At 34.1% G+C, this 15,014-nt stretch overlaps 1 protein-coding gene and 1 non-coding gene across 9 annotated transcripts in view; both read right to left on the reverse strand.

Annotated features, from left to right (window-relative positions):
* Window positions 1–2,793: 2,793 nt before the first annotated feature.
* Window positions 2,794–15,014, reverse strand: part of IQUB (IQ motif and ubiquitin domain containing) — a 79,072-nt gene continuing 66,851 nt past the window's right edge. For 7 of the 8 annotated variants that reach the window (XM_038004430.2, XM_073009315.1, XM_073009316.1 and 4 more), the window contains 3 exons: window positions 11,968–12,216; window positions 7,983–8,168; window positions 2,794–3,229 (listed from right to left, as the gene is read on the reverse strand). In XM_038004430.2, the coding sequence (XP_037860358.2) occupies window positions 3,047–3,229; window positions 7,983–8,168; window positions 11,968–12,216 (618 nt within the window). In that variant the 3' untranslated portion in view covers window positions 2,794–3,046. The remainder of the gene's footprint in view (window positions 3,230–7,982; window positions 8,169–11,967; window positions 12,217–15,014) is intronic. The other variant, XM_007982776.3, reaches the window with a different exon arrangement.
* Window positions 8,585–8,687, reverse strand: LOC119626383 (U6 spliceosomal RNA). The gene has a single exon (XR_005242552.1). It is a non-coding gene; the product is annotated as a U6 spliceosomal RNA (small nuclear RNA).

Below are 15,014 nucleotides of genomic sequence, written 5' to 3' on the forward strand. Positions count from 1 at the left end.
TCTAATAAGAGTTGACATTTAATTGACAGTACAGCTCTGCAAAGTTTAATGAGGCTCCAGACTTAATCCTCACTCACATGTGCCCTTTAAACATATTTTTAAGTGTAAAATACAGCATTGTTAACTATAGGCACAATATTGTACAGCATATACAGGAGATAAGGAATTTTGTCAGAAAGACTTTGAGTATCTATCTGGGCCTTGAGTTGGACATTGGAGACTTTCAATTTATCCCTTTCAATATGGACCCTCTCTAGTGTAAAATACAACCATCCTATCCCACAATTTTTGTCATCAAAGGGATAAACTGCCTCAACCACTGGATCTCCATATGCTTTACCACCCATCTGCACCCCATTCTATTCTATGCCACCATTGGTGATAATGTGAGTAATCATGATGCTACCACTTGCTGCAGATTGCCATTATTCCATTCACCTGGCAAGGTTATCCATATGCTGTTCAAATGTAGGAGTAACCCAACCCTAGGATTCCTTTTTTTTTTTTTAGATGGAGTCTCGCTCTGTCGCCCAGGCTGGAGTGCAGTGGCGCGATCTCGGCTCACTGCAAGCTCCGCCTCCCAGGTTCTCGCCATTCTCCTGCCTCAGCCTCCCAAGTAGCTGGGACTACAGGCGCCCGCCACCAAGCCGGGCTAATTTTTTTTATTTTTAGTAGAGACAGGGTTTCACCATGTTAGCCAGGATGGTCTGGATCTCCTGACCTCGTGATCCGCTCGTCTCGGCCTCCCAAAGTGCCGGGATTACAGGCGGGATCCACCGCGCCCGGCTAGGATTCCATTTTAAGCTCAGTTTCCTGATATTATTTCTGGTACCAATTACTGCTTGGGTCAAGGTCCAGCAGAAATCTGTTGGCTCACTCGAACTGTTTAATTTAAAAAGTATTTAATAAAAGAATTTTTTACAATGGAGAGGACCCTAACAAAATCAATACGAAAAATAATGCATCTTAACCTAGCTACACAAAAGGAAGCCATTTTCATGCTTAAGCTAAAAGAGGAAAAGGAAAGATGACTCTCAAATTCAAAAAGAATCATGGTGCAAGAGGGATTACCACCCAACCAGAGCTGTGGTTTGATGCAGAGAATTGGAGCCACTAACAACAGACCAAAAAAGCAGATAGGAGAAACCAAGGGAATATATACCCTCACCTCTTTCTTTCAGACTTCAAATTTCCTGTCCTCCTCTCTATTTTTCTCCATAAGTCTTCCATTCCAGTTGTTTCACCCCTGGGTCAACAGGGGAATTCTAAAGTCCTTTATTTCCTCCTCTCTGGCTATTTTCTTCTCACTGCCTGCCTCCCCAGCCCTCCTTGCTACCTCCCCAACCCTTTCTTCTCTGAGCTATGGGATTGTCCTAAAGTATCTTACAAAACATCTAACCATTTACATTCCAGTGTAAACCTGCATTTGTCTGTATTAAATTGCTGCCAGTTTATCAGTAATCAGAATGGTCCCCAATCTAGTCCCATCTGTAATTTATTGTTTAGAGAGTTCCCTGAATTGTCTATGAGACCTTGAAAATGACTACATTATGGCAATTTCCTCCTTGATATACTTTCTTAACTGCCATGTGCTGTGAAAAATTTTAGATATCCTACAAAATGTGTGGCTGAAATGTTGTCAAATGTTTACATAGAACAAATATTTAACTTCTTGATCATTAAACTTGAGAGAAAAGTCTCATTAATTGCTGACTGGAATTAGGAGAAAAATCATCTGTCTTATGTATATATGTTGTGTGTGATAGTGAGTAAAATATTGCTATTTGATTATAGATTTTCACTTTTAATTTTTTCTCCATTTGGATACTTTCTATGTAGCCCTTCAGATCTACTCTTTCCCTTACATACTCTGCTCTTTGCCTTGAAGCCCTAAAAAATTATAAACTGACTCCTACCCCTTCTGCTTTCCTTTTGGATTTGGCCATTGGGAAACCCAAGCAGGAGACTAGAGGAAGGAAGAAGTATGAAATTGTATATTTCTCTAGTTCATGAGATTCCCCTATGCCTGGCTGTTCCCTTCACAGCTGGTCATGTTATCATGATCAAGATAACTTGATCCTCTCAGTTATCTTCTTTACACTCTTCCTGGGTTCTCAGACTTTCTCCCCAAGTTCATTTGAGACTAGAGGGAGAGACAGCCTGTCTGATACTGGCCCTGTGTTCCTTTACTATTCTTTTAGTTTCCCTACCCACTACCCACACCTTACAATAAGGCCCTTTGTAAATAAACTCTCCTTGGCTTAAGCTATTTCGAGTGTGCCATCCATTTCCTGTTAAGACTGACTGGCAAACCATTGCTTATCACCGCAGGTCCCTAATGTATATGTGGTCAAGGTCACTTCTTTGGTTTATTGGAGAAGGGGGTTGTTATGGTTTATTTAACCAAGTTTATTCTTCTTACAATTTCACCATGGTCCACAGGGAGTTTTTCTTGCGTATGCTAATAGCTCCATTGTTTACTCAGAATTAAGGTTTTTTATTTATTTATAGTTTCAATTGTTTTACTGGGATTATGAGAAGGATGGAAGGTGAAAGCAGACAATAAACTGCAAAGATTCAAATGCCTATACTAAAATATAAATTTTTTTATCCTACTTATAGAAATTTTTAAAGAGCATTTTATAATGTTTCCTCCCCTCCACATACTGATTAGCTTCCTATAACTACATTTTATCTAAAATAAATAACTTGAAAGTTGTCTAGTTTTTATTTGGTTGTTAGATTTTAACTCTAATATACTTGAAATTTTTTTAAAAATGTAATGTGAAAACACATTTTTAAATGTTTTCTTTACTCCAAAATATTAATTTCAGTAACAAAATTGCATTTCAATTTAGCACTAACTTCCTAACAACAATATACTTATATAGAAATATTTTCTCTCTATATAACTCAAAATACTTATGAAAAACAAAAAACAAAATCAATAAACAGATTAAATTCCATTTCCATACTCTGTGACCTCTGTATTACCCTATAAGCAGTGAACAAAATGCCGATCATCAAACAAATACTCCTGGATCACCTAAGGAGGAGGTCTCTGGGATTCTATAATCTTAGGTGTTGTGTCTGAGTGATGTTTCCATCTGATCTCATCAATTTCACCATCATCAAGTATAAATGAAGCCAGCACTGGAATCTGAGAAAAATAGTTCTTAGCCAGGATATGTTTGTGTTTGATCTTGTGAATAAATGAGCGTTCATATCCCTGCAAAGAAAAAAATCAAATCCTAGTAAATATCACAGATATATTTTGCCAGATAAAAATACTGTCATGCCTCGGTGCCTTTGCTTGTCAATTCTTTCATCTCAGATTACATTTATTTTTCTCACATTGTCTATCATCATTCACAACTCAGTTCCTATGATACTTTAACCTGGAAGTTTTCCCCAACTCTCCCTCTGACTTCTCTAAGTTTAAACCGCTGCTAGTTACCAACTCAGTATTCATTCTCTCTTCCATTTGAGCCGGAGGCCTGATTTTGTACAGGGTGTGATGTGTCTAGCTTTCTTAGTCTTTATTCTAACTAGGAGTGTCTAGTTAGAATATATATATATATAAAATTATATTATTAATGTTATAGATATTGAGGTCAGAAAAAACAAAAATAAAAAAACAAAGCAAAACAAGGAAAGTCTGAGAAACTGTCACCACCAAGAAGCATCTAAGGAGACATGACAACTAAATGTCTTCCAAGATTATTTAATTATACACAATATATATAATCTTATATAATTATTTATATATATAATTGAATAAAGACTTTTAAAGGGACTTTTAAGAGTAGGAAGACTCGCCTATTAAGCACCTCTAGCCTTTTGCCACTACTGAGAGGTACACGTAATGAAGTAGATGAACTAGCTCTCCTATCACTAAGAGTCCATCAAGCATGAGAGAGAAAGCTGAAGATTAAATGGCTGAGGAAAAAGTGAGATGGCCTGAATTTCTGAGAACAAGGTGAGCCACCATTATAGCCCCAAACTGCCAACATTTGAACTTTCTTGTTACATAAGAAAAGTAAACTCACATTTGATTAAATCATTATAAATTGATTTTTCTGTTCTTGTAGCTGAACCCAAATGCAGCTGAGACAACAAAAAGTTATATTCATTAAATTTTCTTGTTTCTCTGTAATTACTTAGTACAGTATTTGGCACATTCAAAAGTAAATTCTGGTTAAATTAATAAATATAATCTATTACCTATTAATCTTAATTGGCTCTCTTTTCAGTCAAATCACAAATACTACCTACACTTCTTCCTAAAATTTATTTTCTGAGAATAAGACATTCCCTTTATAAAAAAGGTCAAATCAAAGATAAAAGAAAGTCCTGGGTGAAAGGACCAAAGGAGAAGAAAGCATTATATAGGAGTATCCTGGGCTTATTAAAATTTCTTCTTAACAGAAAAATTTACTAGGTTAAAATATTCATCTTTTGAGCTAATCTAACTCTGTTTCTACTACTTCATAGCCCATATTTCAATCAAGAAAAACATACTTTATTATGCTATATTAACTTACACATGTACAGAACTTTATAGGTTTTCAAAGTGCCTTTATAGAACTATAAATTAGTAAAGATGAGATAAATTATGATATATGTGTTCAAGGCACTAATAAGTAACTCTTAAATAATTGAATATATTTCCGTATTATTTATATCGTTAAGTAAAGCAAAGAAACTAAGTCTCAGAGTCATTTAATATGAAATTCCTGCTACAGTAAAAGTGTATATACTTACATACACATAGAAAATTTCCAGAAGGATTTCAATAGATTATTATATACATAAGAAATAGTAGTTATCATTGTAACAAGGAGATAGGGATGGATGGACATCAAGAGACCTTTTTTCCCATTGAAATAAGGTCCATTCTCTTGAAATAGCCATGTGATGGTTTTAAACTATGTCCACAAATTCTTTGGGTGCACAAATAGTTCTAAGAATATTACAGAAAGGTCCCATATACCCCACACCCACATTTTCCTGAATGTTTCTCAATCTGGGTTTGTCCTATGTTTTCTTCATTACTAGACTGAAGGGATGGGTTTGGGGAGGAAGACCACAGGGGTGAAGTGCCCTTCTCCTCACATCATATCAAGGGTACATACCGTCAACATGACACCACTCCTGCTGTTAATCTTGATTACCTGGCTGAGGTAGTGCTTGTCAGGTTTCTCTACCGTGAAGTTCCTTCCCTTCCATCCATAATATACTCTTTGGAAAGGAGTTATGCACAGCCCACACTTAAAGGGTGGAGAGTTATTCTCCAACTCCTTAAGAGTGGAGAGTATATACATAAATTATTTGGAATTCTACATGGGAGATTCGTTTATTTGCCTTCCTTTATTTATTCATTCAATCATTTTTAAAATTTTTAAATTGATAATGTACATATTTATGGGGTACATCGTGATGGGATGATACATATATCATGATCAGAGTAATTAGCATATTCATTTCAGACATTTATTATTTCCTTGTTATGGGAACTTTTGATATGCTTCTTCTAGCTATTTGGAACTATATATTGTAATTAACTATAGACAACCTACAGTGCCACAGAACAGTACTAGAACTCACTCCTCCTATCTAGCTATAATTTGTGTTATCCTTAACAAATCTCTTCCTATTCCCTCAACCTCTGAGACTTTTACTTTCTACATTACATTTTTTACTATGTTCAGATTCTAAGCCAATAATATATTGCTTTTGTGAAAATTAAAAATGCATCAAAAAATTTTAAAGCGCTTTCATAGTTACTACGTAAGTTTATTCATGCCAAAAAAAACTATGTGGAAAGCTTTAAAGAATGTCTACTCAAAGCTTCCCTATGATGAGATACCATTATCTCTTTTTTATAGACAAGAAACTGGGTTATAGAGACATTCACAAATTTGTCCAATTTCTCCCAACTCATGAATGGTAAAGCTAGAATTCAGAGCCAGGGCTGCTTTTATCCTCTTTACTGATTCCACTTATTTAGCTAATCTTTCTAAAAATCTATGAAGCAAAGAGGGCAGGTTTTAATGTAAAGTTGTCAGTGACAGAGATTTCAGTAAATGGGTCAGGATTACTCATTTTAAGTCCATGATTGTTCCTACTTTGGCCAATGTGCACACAGGAGAGATCAATCTGCTCCACTTAAAGTTCACATTAACGAAAAGTGTTTTTCCACATTTCCTATACCTGTTTCATATTAACTTTAAAGCATTTTTTAACTTCTTAAGAAAGCAAATATCTCTGAACATTAAGAAAATTCTGAAAATGGCCGGGCGTGGTGGCTCAAGCCTGTAATCCCAGCACTTTGGGAGGCCGAAGCGGGTGGATCACGAGGTCAGGAGATCGAGACCATCCTGGCTAACATGGTGAAACCCCGTCTCTACTAAAATATACAAAAAACTAGCCGGGCGAGGTGGCGGGCGCCTGTAGTCCCAGCTACTCGGAGACTGAGGCAGGAGAATGGCGTAAACCTGGGAGGCGGAGCTTACAGTGAGCCGAGATCGCGCCACTGCACTCCAGCCTGGGTGACAGAGCGAGACTCCGTCTCAAAAAAAAAAAAAAAAAAAAAAAAAAAAAAAAGAAAATTCTGAAAATGTTCCATCTTTCTGCAAGACACAAACTACTCTTTAACTGGGCTGAAAGTTAATAATTAAAAGACCGTATCAGCCCAAAACCATAAAAAAGGCAAATATTCTTCCAGTTTGTCTGGTTGCAAATCTTGGTGCCCTTTATAGAAATTCGATAAGACTGGCATTCTGAAATTAGAAATGCATGTGAATAGAACATTTAATTTGACACTGCAGTAATTTGATTAAATGCACAAAGGGAGTTGTGTGGATTAATTGAAGAAGCACTGGAATATCAGCTTTGGGAATGAACCTCAATCTCATCATAGGTCCTAGATGACACGATATTGTTAGTATTTACTATGCTTCCTGTGGTTAAATATTTATGAGGCAGCTTAGTTTACTAAATATAACATTTAACACAGCTTCAACTTATTGCTACCTTTTCTTTCAATTCCTAGAGTGAAATTTTCCTTAGCCTTGCTTCCTAAAACTAAAAAAAATTTAAAAACTAAAACCTTAGCTAGTTTCTTATCTTTATATTAATCACCCCTTGTTCCATTAAAAAACCAAACAGGGAATCACACTATTTTAAATGACTATTGTATTTTGTAATTTCTTTACTTTACTTAGCTGACATCTTGCATAGAATTAAAGAATGCAGAGAATCAGTATTAATTATTGGGATCCTGAACTTAGTGTAACTGGATCTCTCTAGGAACTCTTCAGGAGCCCCTCAATTTACCCATCAAAATGTTTTACAGATTGCATCATGTAAGTTACTAAAATTACAGTAAATGGCATTTAATGTTTACAGTGCTTGCTCCACTCCCGGCAAGTTGGAAGCAAATGAAAAATGGAGCATCAGAACGACACTCCATCAGTATGATTGCCATTTAGAGAACAAAATTATGAAAAAAATTTGACAGTTGGGTGTTTTTAAGCAGACTCATGATAATTAATCAAAGGAGGACAGATTCTGGGTTCCATAATACCTATCTGGTGGTAATGCACATTTATTCATTCAACAAATACTTAGAAACTCCACTCTGCAACAGTCAGTATTGTAGGTATCAGAGAAATAGATGTAAATAAGCTGAACAAAATTGCTGCCTTCATGGAATTTACTGTGGAATATGCTTAAACTTGCTATTAGGAGAGACTGGTATGATGTTTAGGACTTGTAATATGTTCAAATCTCTTCTATATACCTTTTATTTAATCTGTGCCATATATGCCATTCATATATTTTTTTGCTGTCAATCCATAAGTTCTGTTTCTTAATCTGATGGAAGTATTTAAGCACGGAATATATTAGAAGGCAGTCCAGGTAGCGCTAATAATTTCAATGATTAAATTAACTTCACAAATAAAATTCACCTTTCTTACCTCTTCAATACTTGTTAGGTTGAGATGAGCAGCCGCTTCATCTTTGGTAAGAAGAATACAGTTCCAGGGGGACCACTCCAGGGATTTATTCCATCTGACCATGACCAGATCACTGAGATCGTCCCAGGCACTGAGGACGGACTGGGACGCCCAGATGTTCTCTGTCAGGTACTGAATGTCTTGTAGCTGCATGTCAAAGCAAGTTTTAAAAACAATGTAGTTTAAATTCGTTTAAGATTATTATATTACTTGAGCAAATAATTAAGTTATAGAGTATTTTTAAGTGAAATATTATTCACTAGGTTTCAGTGACACATAGCCCCTTATTTTTCACTAACCTTCTGTTCATTTTGCCTAAACTACATTATCAGTCTCACAGTTGTGTCCCCATCTCTAAACCAGAGTAAGCAGTATAAATTTATTTCAGTATGCTAATTTTATCTTAATATAATCTTAATAATACTGTAATGTTACCATAATAAACATATGGTATTGAATGATTTTTAAAAATTCATTATTAAGTACCATCTTAATTTCAGGACCACTGTCGGGACCTTTTAAAACCTTTTACTGCCATTTTACAAATGAGGAAGCTGAGATTTTTTTATATGGAACACTTCACAAGTTTGCATGTCATCCCTGTCCAAGGGCCAAGCTAATCTTCTCTGTATGATTCCAGTTTCAGTATATAGGCTGCTGAAGCGAACACAGGAAATTGAGATTTAATAAAGATAAGTAATTCACTTAGTGTTAATTAAAAGACTTGGTTGTTTCAATAAAAAAGAGGGGTAATGAAATAGTTGTTTAAAACTTTTTTAAAAATATAAACTTTATTAGCTAAAACTCTTGGAATGACTTTTTATCATGGGGTCTGCATTATAAATTAAGAATTGCCAGAGAGGGACAAACTCAACAAAGTATAAGCATGTAAAAAGAACATTTTTTTTAAAAGCTTCTGTGAAAAAGTGTGAGAGCAGAAATATTTTCTGTAAAATGAGTAGACAAAACCTAACAATTTGCCAAAGTAAAAAACAAAAAGAACCTGTCATCATCAGCTACAACAGTATTTCATAAATTGATAATTCAATATATTAAGCTCAACTAATGCATTATAGCTTTTACTTAATGCTAAAAAAGACAATACTCTGTACACAGCTGCTATGAAAAATAAATTTATAGACTTTTAAAATTCAATGTTTTATATATTTTACTTACATTCAAAATGCATCTTGTTCACATTTTTGTTTTTAATTTACTTGCTCAACTGTACTAATAATTTTGAAATTGTATCATAAGAATAACATGTTTATTTGCATGTAAATGTCAAATATGCACATGATAAGTGTGGTTGGCAGTCTCTAAGAGCTTTCTACCTTTCAAGTAGTCATTGTACTTGAAATTTTTGCAGTAATACAGCAATACTATTGCCTATTAGGCAGTATTTGTATGCATTACAGATAAATGAGGTGACTAGTACAACACTCAAATCTTTTGTCTAAGCAGAATGTTTACTTTTTGTATATATTAGCTTTCACCTTTTCATTTTATATGACATCATGTTCACATTTAATATATGCTAATCTTTGCTGTTGTTCACAAGATTTACTGTTTATGAGAATGTTCAAACATTCAAATTATGCCTCAAATACTATTACTGAAATAAATATTAATCAAAATTACACCAATTACAAGCGGGGAAGTTACTGGACACTCATATTTGTCTGCTAATCCTAGACATTGGAAAAGACATATAAGAGACCAAAACCCTACACAGATACAGTATTGAAATTAAATCACATCTAATGGAGATTATCCTTATCTGAAAGGTTACAATGCTCCCCTAGAATTTTTTCATTCAATATGTGTAATGGTTGATTTTACATCAACTTGACGAGGCCACAGGATACCCAGATATTTGGTCATATGGTATTCTGGTGTTTATGTGAGGGTAGTTTGGATGAGATTAACATTTAAGTCAATAAACTGAGTAAAGCAGATTGTCTTCCATAATGTGAGTGGGCTTTATCCAATCAGTTGAAGGCCTGAATAGAACAAAAAGTTGACCCTGCCCCCAAGTAAGAAAGACTGTTCTTGCCTAATGGCCATTGAATTGAGACATTGGCTCCTCCTGGTTCTATAGCAGCCTGCTGGTCGTCAGACTTGAACTGGGCCATCAGCTGTTTAGGTTTTAGATTTACCAGCCTCCATAATTATGTGAGCAAATTCCTTGTAACAAATCTCCTTATATGTGTATATATAGCATATATGTATAAAATTTCCTATTGGTTCTGTTTCTCAGGAGAAATCTGACTAATACAACATGGAATATTGAGGCAGCACTTGTTGGTGACTTATATTAAAGCCCTAGTACATATAAGATTCTCTACAAGGAAATATACATCTGTCATGTCAACAATTCCTGAATAAAAGTAGCAAATAAGAATTTAAGCTGATATAAACATCAAATTTATTAATAAAATATTCATTCTATTGGACAAAATATGTAATCATTTTAATTTGTGTTTTTCAAACTGTGGGTTGCTACCTCTTGGGTGATACCAAAGTTTTCCAAATGGAAATTAGAATAAGTAGACTGAGATTGAATAGAAAACATCAGAGTGCATCCATAGGGGTAAAGATAAATATTATTTTGGAAACTCTTATTTCTGAGGCAGAACAGCATGTGTTTACATGTATGGATTCTGGGACTCAAACTGCCTAGTTTTCAATCCTGGTGCTGGTACTTAGTAGCGTAAACTTGGACAAGTTTGTTAACTGCTCAGTGCTTCACTTTCCTCATCTGCAGAATAAAAATAAGGCTATTTTGATGGGAATTTTGTGCTGATTAACTCAATAAAGTATGTAAAGCCATATAGGTACTGAGTATTGAGAATTATCATGCATGCCTATATCAGGTTGTCATAAAAATACATTTTTACTGTAGATTGAGATTTAAGAGTTTGAAAGCTACTGATTTAGAAGAATTTTTTAACAAAGCACATCACATTTGGTACCTGTTTTTAAATCTCTATAAAGTTTTCTATTCATAGTAGTGCCTATTTTCCTATTTGGTATTAAACACAGTTTAGTTCATTTTAATTAATAACTTTAATTTACAGAAAATTTGCCCTTATTTTACAGTCTGTGAACACAAATATCATTAATGAGGTGAATAGTGCACTATAATATACTTTTATTAATAAGTGGCTCATGTTGGGTAGTCATATCAACAACAAGTAAGTCCTTCTCTTTTCTCACTCCCTTACATAAGTCCAAACAGTGTCAGGAATTTGTTTTTATTTTGTAGAGACACAGACTATCCTCTGGCCTAAACAACCCAATAGAAGTCATGGAATAACCAAAGAGACCAAAGTAGTGGTTAAGTTAGGAATTCAGGTCAGAGTTCTTGATCTCACAGGCTCCACCCTCTCACAGAGCTAGAAGTTCTTATGAGAAGCAGATTGCTGATAGGATCAATGATCCAATGCAATGATTCATCCAAAAGAACTCTGGCCAGAAATTTTCCAGTTGTGTGGTATCATACCAACACTTTACATAGACAAGTATCAAAGTCTTTCCCTAAGGTTGTTGTTTTTTTTTTTTTTTTTTTTTTTTAACTTTCTATAAGCCTTAGCTTTCACTTTTGGCGTTATTTACCATTATGGTCACATTCAGTTTACACTAATTAGTACTGTTATTCATAAACACTAGTATGTGTATATGTAACATCAGTTTCTGTAAAAGTCATTCATTCATTCAACAAATATTGAGGGCCCTAAATAAAAACTTGGTACTGTATTAGGTTATAGAGGTATAATGGTGAGCAGGAGGAATAAAAAGCATACTCCTGCCCTTACAGAGCTTATAGTCTAGTGGAATAGAGAGTCATTAAACAATCACACACACACACACAAACATGCATAAGATTGCAAGACAGCCTCCTTGACAGGCTTCAGCTATAATTGGCACCCCTTATTGACCATACCTGCATCAAGAAAGCAATTTTAGAATCATCTTCATAATTAGCTTCTGTAAAGTAGAGCTGCTGAAGTAAACATTTGTACTTCAAAAATGATTCTCGTTTTTGAGCCTCATTCTCAAGGCTAATGCAGTTACGACACCGGTATATGCGGCGTGAGGTGGATGATATAGAAAACTCTGTAGAAGGCAAATAAAGCTGGCAACTGTGGCAAAAGTAAATATTTTTATAAAATTTCAATGGGTCTTGAGGGACCTAAGTAGTAAAAAAATAAATAAATAAATAAGCCAGGTCAGGCCAAATATGATCCTAACCAATAGAAGCATCAAGGGCTAACTTATCTTAGAATGAGATTAAAAAAAAAACAGTTGGCTAATTTCCAAAATTATATTTTCCCTTAACTTCTTATTCTATAGAAAATCTAAATTTCAAGCAGTATTTATTCATCCTGCCAAAATACTGAAAATCTGTTATTCATCAATTCTTAGATATTCGTTGTAAAATCACTTAGAAAATTAATTGACTGAAAAAAATAGTAGGAAGAGGCTTTTTATTGTTAAGAAAAGTTTAGATTTTTTTCAGTTCTACATTAGTTATTCCTATAGGCAATAGCTAGATTCACATATAAGTAAAAACCCACTAAACCAATTGTTCTTCTCGTTTAATTTATCTTCAAAATAAATTTGGACTAGTTCAAATGATTAATTTTCAAAGTTTGAAATTCTATGTCTAAAACAATAGACAGAGAGTAATTCTATCAACAAAATAATCCAATCCTTCACTATGGGCTAAAAATTCACTATTCACTATGGGCATGAATGAATGAGTGAATTGTGAACATCTCAACACAAACTGAATCAAGATGTATATAAGTCAGTCTTTCCTAATTTATGGTACATCAGTACCTCTGGCTTCCATGAAAGTAAAGATCAAGCAGCAACAGAGTTTGCATGTGATATATAAGACTTTCAAAAAATATTTTTATAAAGAAGGAAATAGACATCAATGTTCTATAAATCTACACATTTTTTCTCTTACTCAATGTGGATTTAAAATATTTACCATTATAATCCCTTCCAATGTTTTACTTTGTTCTGAACATCTGTTACCTTTCTGCACCTTCCCTTCTACTCTGCCTTACTTTTCCTAAATGCTCCATCTTCCCGAAGGGTAATATTCTTTAAAAACTTCATTGTACCTTGTCTTGTAATTTTGGGAGATAAGACAATATGTAAATTTAAAAGGTAGTCAATTCTTCGAGAGAAAAGAAGAGTGATCTGGGGTATATGGATCAAAGATCCAGAAGACAACTTATCTGGTTTATTTTCTTATTCTGAGATTTACACATTTTGTTTATCTTAAATGATTATTTTATCTTCATGCCTCCTATGCATTAAATTAGCAAATGTATCAGTCAACCTCATGAAAACACGTTAGCACACCTCTCCATTATAGATGGAGCATTTATTATAATGCCATGGAAAGATATTCTCTACCCATCTGAAATTGTGCAAGGAAAAAAAAAAAAAACTCATTCTCATTATGATTATGACAGAGGGCTCCATTTAAGCTGCAGAATTTAACTCTATGCATTCTCCAGAGTACACTGGGTACTTCATGCTGGCCTACTCCCAAAAAGTGGTTGTGGGGGTAGTGGTGTTCCTTCAAATTCTTCTCCCACTATGCAAACTAAAAATGTGCAAATGAGCCATTCCTTTTTAAAGCCAGTAACTTTTAAATCCAGCCAGTAGTTTAAGATATTAAAGAGTATATTCCCCCCAAAAAAGAAGTACAGGATAATCCATAGGTGTGTCCTAGATTCAAGAACAAACTCTAAACCCTTTATCTTAATATATTTATCACAAACCACAGGCAGAAACGCAACATGGTGCAGTCAGTTTGGAAAAAAAATGTTCAGTAGTCTCTTTTTAAAGTAAACATGCATTTACCATGTGATTCAATATGCCACTTTCTAGGAATTTACCCCAAAACAATCAATTTACCCAAAAACTCGTATCTAGTACTTATAATGACTTTATTCATAAAAGACCAAAACTCTAAACAATCCAAATGTCCTGCAACTGTAAATGGATTTTTAAAGACCTCTTGTATATCCAGATATTAGAATATTTTTCGGCTATAAACACAAACCACTGACACACTCAAAAACATGGGTGAATCTCAAATGCAATATGCTAAGTGAAAGAAGTCAGTCTCAAAAGACTACATATAGTATGATTCCATTTATATGACCTTCTGAAACAGATAAAACTATAAAAATAAAATACATATCAGTGTTTGCCAAGGATGGGGAAGTTAGGGAAAGGGCTGACTACAAAGTGGCAGCATGAGAGAATTCTGGGGGATGATAGGACCATTTCTTATTTTGACTGTGCTACTGGTTATATGACTCTATACATTTTTCAGAACTTACCAGAAAGAGTACATTTTACCAAAGGTAACATTTAAAAATAAATAAAATGATATAACATTATGTAAAGTTGTAGAAACTCTATCAATTGTATTACTCCAAATATAAACCCAATAAGTCTACAGAGAAAGAAGGTGGCTCAGACAAATGAAACACTGGTTTGAATAAGAAATAATATAATGGGAACTTTTTCTCTTGGACTTTTGTTATATTTTAATATTTTTGTAATACAATCAGGTTTTAAAAAATCAATTTGAAAAATATAAAAATTAAACAGTATTTATTCTTCTAGAAGTCTTGACTAAATATGACATTTTGTTTTTTCAAAAAAGCTAAAGATGTTTAGTCAGCTTTTTAAGTAAATTTTAACTGAATATAATCATTGAAATAAAACTATAATTCTCTGACAACATTCTTCACCCCAAGAGTTTTACTAATAGTGTTTTAAATAGCTCTGCACAGTAAGAAGGCAATGAAAATTCCCACAGAAGCCTAACGACGTTGGAGTTGGAGAAGATAGTGTAATTCAAATACATTACATTTGAAGTTCTCTCAGAAGATCCATATGGATCTGTTCAGTAATAACTATAACTATGTGATAAGTGTTTTAAGGAACACAGAC

This window comes from Chlorocebus sabaeus, chromosome 21, assembly GCF_047675955.1.
Source record: "Chlorocebus sabaeus isolate Y175 chromosome 21, mChlSab1.0.hap1, whole genome shotgun sequence".
Taxonomy (NCBI): Eukaryota; Metazoa; Chordata; class Mammalia; order Primates; family Cercopithecidae; genus Chlorocebus; species Chlorocebus sabaeus.